The sequence below is a fragment of the Barbus barbus genome, assembly GCF_936440315.1.
Source record: "Barbus barbus genome assembly, chromosome: 35".
NCBI lineage: Eukaryota > Metazoa > Chordata > Actinopteri > Cypriniformes > Cyprinidae > Barbus > Barbus barbus.
The window spans coordinates 4,318,746-4,327,660 of NC_136763.1; the positions used below are offsets into that span (position 1 = coordinate 4,318,746).

At 41.3% G+C, this 8,915-nt stretch overlaps 1 protein-coding gene across 1 annotated transcript in view; it reads right to left on the reverse strand.

Moving 5' to 3' along the window:
- Positions 1 to 7,795, reverse strand: part of LOC306854630 (calmodulin-binding transcription activator 1-like) — a 333,407-nt gene extending 325,612 nt beyond the window's left edge. Inside the window, exons 1-2 of the mRNA XM_079392795.1 lie at positions 7,752 to 7,795; positions 4,163 to 4,264 (exon numbers count right to left, since the gene is read on the reverse strand). Of these exons, the coding sequence (XP_079248921.1) occupies positions 4,163 to 4,264; positions 7,752 to 7,776 (127 nt within the window). The 5' untranslated portion in view covers positions 7,777 to 7,795. The remainder of the gene's footprint in view (positions 1 to 4,162; positions 4,265 to 7,751) is intronic.
- Positions 7,796 to 8,915: the final 1,120 nt, after the last annotated feature.

The following is an 8,915-nucleotide window of genomic DNA, read 5'->3' on the forward strand; positions in this document are numbered from 1 at the left end:
CGGTTGCCCACTGAAGCTAAGCAGGGTTGAGCCTGGTCAGTACCTGGATGGGAGACCTCCGGTGAAAACTAGGTTGCTGTTGGAAGAGGTGTTAGTGAGGCCAGCAGGGGGTGCTCACCCTGTGGTCTGTGTGGGTCCTAACGCCCCGGTATAGTGACGGGGACACTATACTGTCAAAAAGTGCACCGTCTTTCGGATGAGATGTTAAACCGGGGTCCTGACTCTCTGTGGTCATTAAAAATATCATGGCACTTCTCGTAAAGAGTAGGGGTGTAACCCCAGTGTCCTGGCCAAATTCCCTCCACTGGCCTTATCAATCATGGCCTCCTAATAATCCCCATACACTTGATTGGCTCTATGACTCTCTCTCCTCTCCACCTGTAGCTGGTGTGTGGTGAGCACACTGGCGCCGTTGTAGTGTGGCTGCCATCGCATCATCCTAGTGGATGCTGCACATTGCTGGTGGTTGAGGAGAGACCCCCCCACATGATTGTAAAGCGCTTTGGGTGTACAGCAATACACAATAAAGCGCTATATAAATGCATCATTCATTCATTCATAAGAAGAAAGAAAGGGAGGATGATAAATCTATTTTACCCCTACAGGGAAACAGCCTGACAATGATTCACATTTCCTTTTAACAGAGAATAATGTGCCGTCCTAAAGCCATTAAAGGAAGCTTGCGTCCGGCCAGAGCCATGACATCATTTGGCACGCTCTTTTACCACCTTTTCTGATTCAAATGGGATCTGGGTCCAACTGGTCAGTTTCAATTTCACTCGTCCCGGCCGCTCCAAGATCAATACCAATCAAAGCAGTGATTGCTCTATTGTTCTGCTTAATACTACAGCTCCTTCACTGGCTCCGGGCCTTCATCACCATCAGCGGCCACATCTGCGCCATTCAATAGATCATTCGCCAGATAGCTATCTGGCATTTGGCTAATGAAGATTGTTCATAGAAAGGAGATTATAAAAATGCAAAGCTTCTCTGTGCTTTATTTAACACATTTAAAAACAAAATTAATGTCATCTCTCTGTGTGGGAGCTGTGTTTTGATGGAGTTTGGAATGTTTTTTTGTTCATTTATTTATTATCTGATAAAAGTCCTAGGGATGTATTCATTGTAATTCTTAAGGAATGATGTTTTTTTTCTTAATAATAAAATCAGATGTTGTCTGAGATCATACCCAAATAATACTGTATGACAAATTCAATATTTCACTGATATATCTTAAAAACATAATGTAAGAACAATGAAGAAAATTCTTGTAAAATTCATGTTTTTAAGATTGTTTTGTGAATCTGGTCACTGGTCTTTAAAATAATCAGAATAATGCTGCATGGAACTTTATAAAACAAACTGATGTTGATTATATGTTTATTTGCCTAATCAGTGTATTATTGACCTCTATATACTGTGTACTAGTCGTTGACTGTGCAAGATAGACATAGGTTTCAATAGCACATCTTTGATTAAAAAAATGACTGTGCAAAAAAATGCAATGTAAATATTCACTAGAGAATATGCAAATATATATAATACACTCCAACAGACTGATATTCTGAGGCATAATTTAAATGAAGTGATAACAAAACATGCTTCTGACATGAATTATAAAACACAAGCGGGTCCTATAAACAGCACACAAATAGGCAAACACCAGCTTGAACCATTGTCTTACACCTGGACACATAAAACCAACATGCAAATCCATGCAACACTGACTACCAAAGGCATTCAGAGACATAAACAAGACAAAGAATATGAGATTGCTCAAATACACATGGACTCAATCATGCAAATGAGTGTATGAATACAAATGGATAAAGAGTTGAACTATGCATACAAAATGCACTTTAGAGTTCTGGCAAACAATTTGGTCCTGTTTTCCGCCCTACCCAAGTGCTCTCTCTCTCTCCATCATCACAGTTTAAAAAAAAAGCATATTATCATCGCTATGCTCTTCAATAGCTCCTTGTTTGAATTATGTACTGAATGTCTGAGTCTTTAGACGACTCATAATAACCTCATCTTTTGTAACAATACGGTACACAAAAGCCATTTACACAGTGTGAGTACCGTATCCAAAAATGCATTGAAAGTGAGAGATAGGATTGGTAAACAACCTCCTTTCAATGTAGGTGAGATTTTGTCACAAGTTTCCAAAAACTAGAAGGTCAGCTCCATTTAAACCAGCTGGACCTAAAAGCAAGCTATGCTGCACTGGCTTGGTCGTGACTTACTCGCTGAGACGAGTAAACCGAATGTGCGCTGACTCGCACAGATGAGGCATGATTGTTATGAAGAGTGACATAAGCCTCCGCTAAGTGAAGCGTCACCAGAAGCACGTCACGCTAGCGCTTGGCACAATTACCGCCAACTGTTTTGATAGCGAGAGGTGTCACGCAAGCAAAGAGTTCAAACTCCTCCAAGACAGGAGGCCGATTCTGCGATAACCTCACTTTCGTGTCTGGGCGTCCCAGGAGACCAGCGCCTCTCTCTGCTCTCTTCTTTGGTAGAGCAGTTCAGTCAACTGTTTGCATCACTGCAACATGAACAAAACCTCTCATTATTTGCAGAATCTCAATTAAATTTTATCTAAGCCAATTTAAAAGATCTGTAAGGCAGCAACTTCTCTCTTAATTGCTAGGGTGTTTTTTTGAAAATAAAGCCTTGGCTGATAAAACACTGAAGATATGGGATACTGCGTTTGTGACAAGAGAGCAAATTAATGCACTGTCATCCTTCCACTGAAGTAAGTCAAGGGGTGATTCTCCCTGGGTCTCCCGAGGCTAACTGCTTCTTGTCCCAGAAAATATGCAATGCCATGACAAAAAAAATCTGCAAATTAATATGATAGCACAACACTCGTGAACTGAACACACATCGGCTTAAAAAAAAAAAAACAGCACATCTAAACATATTCTAAAGAGACTGGATGATGCGCAGTGTGGCTGCCTTAATAAGTGGGTGTAGTTCATCTGGGGATTTCCACTGGTGGAGTAAAAAAAGGCTACGCTGGACACTAGGGAAGATGAGAGGGGGGAAGGAGAGGAACGGCAGACCAGGATTCCTCCCAATTAGCTCACTTCGACATTCTGGTTCTGTCCCAGTTGGCTCCCAAAGCTTTTCTTGGCTCAACAAAGCAAGAGAATCAGGCTGAAATGGGGTCCATGAAGAGGGCCGTCTGAACTGGATCTCCTTTTATCCTCACATTCCGACACGTCCAGGGATTCAAGGCTCACAGACAACGTCTGGCCCTGCGTAATAAGAACCAACGGCCCATTTTATTTGAAAATCAACACGTAGCCTAATCAGTGGATTACCAAAGAGTGATTTAAGCCTGAATCTTGCAGCCGTTAAGCCACCGATTGCCCACATGGCCAGAGTCGGCGGAGACATCTATCCCTCCAGCTGCTAATTACACTGTTAGCCCGCAACAACTGGGCAGCAGAACTCCTGCCACTTAGTGTCCATGTCGGAGTGTCTTCATTAAGTGAGTGTCTCTTCGAAACAGCCTCGATCACTTAGTGAAATCATTGAGAACGGCTGAAGAGAGAGCGAAGCACAACAAGAACTCTCCAATGGGGAATCAGGATGCGAACACACCCTCATCCACACCCACGCAAGCCAACGCCTGGGCTCTGCTCAAAGAGCACCGGGCGTTGATTAGCCATGACAACGAGCTGCTGTTTCCAAAAATATGCCGCTCGTTCCGGAGCAGCATGGACATGCATGAATAAACATAATCTGTAATGGAGCTGAATGAAAATGAGACGCTGGCCTTTTTTAAGCTGATCTACCAAGAAGGGCCTCTCCCTCCCGACTCCCTGCGCTAAAAGTCACCTGCTAGCTGAACGTTGGCTTATTACAAATTGCTAAGCTCTTGAACCTGGTAAACATGCCAGGAAAACAACCATTATTGTGCTGAGAGCAAGGTTTTAGATCATATGCTCTAGAGACTCTGAAGTCTTGTAATAATTTGATCTTTCTCTGGTTTGGGCTCTGGTAATACTATAAAAAGACTCTTGATGAACTATACCAGCTGTGAGAATGAGGTTATACAGTATGTAAACGAATGGGCAGAGAAGATGAACAGCATTTCATAACATTGTCATGTTTTGAGGGATGCAGTGGAAAAGGAAGCCAGCTCTCTTACTGTTGTTGTCTGTGTCATCGCTGACACTCTTAGGAGGAACGTGGCCGGTGTAACCGACGGCGGTTCTGTACATTCGATCCGGATTACGTATTTTCTTCAGTCCTACAGGGGACACAGTGGGGGAGGGAACAGTGAGGGGAGAAGGTCTGTGGGTAAAACAATACAAAGCCCTCTACTTTCTATTCATGCAGAGGTCATCAATTGCTTTTATTCTCACCTTTTGAATGACCCCGGCACATTATGACTGTGATGCTATGATAAAGTTTTGCCCTGCCGCAAATGACTGCTTCATGCATTACGGGTCAAAAGGTCATTTAGGGTTTATTTTAAGTTAACTGCCATCACTCTTGCATCTGTGAGTCTAAAGGAATTTTTTATTGCATACAAGATGCCCACGTAGGTGTGCAATCAACTAGGCTGGCGAGGAGCTAAATCTATACGTTGAATCATACCACATGATGAGCTTCTACTAATTTCTGTGGCTTACTAGATTCTTAAACGCAGTTGGCAAGAACAAAAACATGTGCTTTTGAGCATGGATGCACAAAATTAGCTTGAAACTAAGAACAAAACTGCTGCTCATTAAATGGACAGTTCATCCAAAAATCTAAATGGTCAGCATTTACCCTGCCTCATGTCATTCCAAACTGTTTCTCATACTCTGAGATATTTTAAAGAACGTGGGTAACCAAATAGTTATGTTTACCATTGATCTTCATTGTAAGAAAAAAGAAACAAACACGTTGCTCAAAATATCTTTTTAAATGTTCCACAGATCCCAATTAGAATGCCATGAGGGTGAGTAAGTGATTTTTATTTTTGCATGACCTATCCCTTTAAGTAAACAGCAAAGTCTGACACTGTACGCAACACATACAGCGAGACTTAAAAAGCATGCAAATTACTGGAAATAAAATCTGGAGAGCTAAACCATCCAACACTTTAATTTCTCCCTGTTTTCACCTAAACATTGGTAAACATGGCTGTTCATTTTCATATCGACTCTTTAACAGTGATGGCCAAGGATTTAGTACTGGAAGCACTGGTAAACAGGACACATTGCGCCCTCTCCTTCCAGTTGGCTAATCAATCCATACAATCGATAATTTAGAAAGGATATATTGAGTCAAAAGAAACTTCTTCAGAGTGGGAGACACGGCAACAGAAAACACAGCTTGCTATGTTCATTTCATCAGTAAAAACTTCAGAGAGGCTAGATCAATTTTACACAACCCAATTTGTCTGTAGAAGGAGCCAGAAGTATCAGTTGTATTTTATTATGCTTCGCCAAACAGATCAGAAACATCCAGAAGCCTAATTTTAAGCAAAACTACATAGTGAAATTTCACTTTTCTGATAAATTGAGATTTGATGAGCAACCAAATATATACAGTTAGTTAAGCTTACACAGCACAATACAGGTGAGTGAAAGCACATGTGTGACAGAGAGAGAAAAAATACTAAAGAACTCATGCACTTTCTAGCCAAAGAAATATTCCACAACATGACTTTGAAAACATCTAAAAGCTGATGGGGTAGTGAGAGGAGCACATCCTTGTATGTAAGCTGCCATCATCGTGTTGGCAAAAACCACTGGAGGATACGCTTCCTATGTGGAGGAAGAGAATAGAAGTGATCCAGGAAGCTGGCAAGAGCAAAGACTGTCAGATACAAATGCGTGACACAGTTTTAGGCCGTACAGGTCAAAAGTGGCAATGTTTTCTCCTGTTCTGTGGGAGCTCAAATGGGTAAAAATAGCCTAGAATCCTTCTGTCCCCAAACTTACGTTCCATTATGACACATTTTTCTTTCTAAGAAGTAGAGCAAGAGCAAAGCGTTACCTGACTGGACTTGCGTCGATAAATATACACGATGAAACATAAAGAAAGGTAATACCTTTTTCTGGCCAGGTCATCTCTCAAAAACGAAGATATCCACCAACAAGCAGCAAACACAAACGTGCTAAAGCCTATAGATCCGAAGTAGTGTGCAATTAATACTTTCTAGAAGACAATTCTATATGCTCACTAGAGAAACAGCACACATGCACACTACCGTCCCACACAGGCGCTCTGTGAGCTCACCCAAATCACACAGGGCAACTTCGTTCGAATTCTACTTTGATGGAATTCTTTAATAGGCAAGCTTAGTTATCACTCTTAGTTCCAGTGTGTGTGTGTTGGGGGGTTTGAAGGGGGGTATTGATTTGCACAGCTCAATAGCACCACCCTGTGGCTGTTATGGACCAAAACTTCCTTGAGTGCCTTAATTTAGAAGAAACAAAAAAATAGTTGAATAAATAATTAAATGTTGACAAACTCATGGTTGTTATTTTAAGCTATTCCAGACCTAATTTTCCAACATTACTCAATAATAAGCATTTTCTCCCCTGGATGCTTTAGTGTCTGATTTATCTGGCCCCTAGAAAACATTGCGTTTTCCGAAAGGCATCAAAGTAAACGGAATACGAGGAATTCTGAAGGCAAGGGAGCGTCTTGTGAATCATAAATGCGATCTGCATTATTTACGTCTTCCGTCAAAATCGTTATTTGTCGTTATATTAATCGTTATATTGATTTTTTTTTTTTTTTTTTTTTTTTTAAATACGCATATTCTAGTCTGAAAGAATTGCATTAGGACTTCAGGGAATCATTAAAAGCATGCTCAAAGAATTGTGTGCATGACGCACTCCGTTGATGCAAAGAAAGTGAACTTTAGATCACGACCATATAGATTGAGAAATGAAATCGTATCGCATTCAGATTAAATTCTAGCGAATAGTAAAAGCATAAACTTGGTTTTAGTTGCCGAGCATGGCTTTAGCAAAGAGGAGAGACGTACCTTTCATTTTGCTGCCTCATTAAAATTCCGCTTCAGTTTTCCCAATCCAGTTTAAATGTGTTATAATCTAAGAAAATAACTGCAGACAGCTTCAAAACAGCAGCAGCCAAAGAGTCACAGTTCTGGGGAAATATTCCACACGAGACTGAAGCAGCAGCTGTCGGTGGGTTCAGCCACTATAAGGGGGTTCTGGTGGGGGTGGAAAGAAATCAATCACGTTTTAGAGCATCACCATAAATCTGCATTTATCGCTTTCGGAGTTAAAAGCGTCGCCCTGTTCAATGCGAAAGAAAAATGAAGTAGTTGACCGCGTTTGACGGAGCTCGCTTGTTTGTCCGTGCAGGGGAACGTGTGGAGGAATCCCACTCCAAACCAAACGCGTTCATTTCGTCTGATGCGCTCATGTGCGCGTCTCACTTATAAGAAAAACATGTTTCTCTTCATCTAACGAAGGCTGTGGCTCGGCTTGACTTGGATGCGTGTGACTTTGAAAAACCTCTGTGTGCTTTGAGATGAAAGGAGTCGCGTAATGAACGTACCCCGTGATTACCTAACTCCGTTCCCGTCTCAGAGATGGCTAATCCCATCAGCGCTTCAGCTTTTTTGCCATTTCGTGACAAACACAAGCTAAGCGAAAATGTCACTGACTTTCTCCGCCGCGCATCCCTATCCTGACCTTCATCATCTGGAGCTAAACGCTGACAAAGCTGCGAAATGAAAAATAATAATCTTGTTATTTCTCTCTTACCTTCCGGCTTGTTTTCGGCAGCCATTTCCCCTCCGCGCGCCACATCCTCCTCCTCCTCCTCCTCCTCCTCGCGACCAGGGGGGTACCACGCGCGTTCACGGCGAGGACGCGGCGAGCGGCGCGAGTCAATACGCGTTGGCTATTGGACGCAAAATGCCATAAATGACAATGGTGTTTTCAGTGATGCTTCGTGAATTTGCGAAATCCATTTCCCCCTTTTATCCATCTCTTCCACGCCATTGGTGAATCGGTTTTATTTAGGAGACACCTTTACAACGCAGCGACCAATAAGGTTTTGGGATCGGATTTAGTGGAAGCCTGTAATATGCAGAATCTGTGGATTATATTTAAGCCTATGCGACGACTGTTTATGAATTCATGCTTGAAAACTATTTTATAGCACTGCTAATCGAGATACGTGTCCAGCAGACTAAGTACTAATAACATGCCCCACTGTGTCATATAATTAGATGTTAACAGCCATGTTAGAGTCGTTAATCTGCCACTCGTGCTGAAGATGATTGTGAAACCAGAATGGCATGGGTTTACGCGTGATGATGGTTTTACACCACAAGGTTATTTTGTTGCAAGGCAGCAGTGATGCAACAGAATTAAAGAAAGATCTGGAGGCTCCTGTCTCGGTCATGAGTTCTTGAGCGCTGTCCACTCGTGGGTGCTGAAGGAGGTGGTGCCGAAGGAGATGGTGCTGAAAGAACAGCTCCACAAACAGAAATAAATAGTATGTCAAAGACATATAGGCTAAATAAAAGTGAATGTAGATTTAATCATAAACGAGGCTGTTCGAATAATATTTAATGAATATTTAAATGTCCAAATTAATTATTTAAAACAAATAATAATAAAGATATATCCATAAAGCATTCATCCAAAGTGATTTTTTTACTTATTTAAAAAAAAATAAAAAATTATCATCCAGGAATCTGTCTAATAGTGGGTACATTTAAATTTGAAATAAATGTAAATTTCATAATTCTCCCGAACACACGGTGGCAGGAGAAAATCTGACAGATTTACTATGGCGAAGACTTAGCTCATTAATATTCATTTCGTCATGCGTTCGCTTGACGTAAATTATGTAATATTCAAAAAAAATATATATCTTAGAACGTCAGTGTTTTAACAAATCAGGTTGGCGTACTGGCC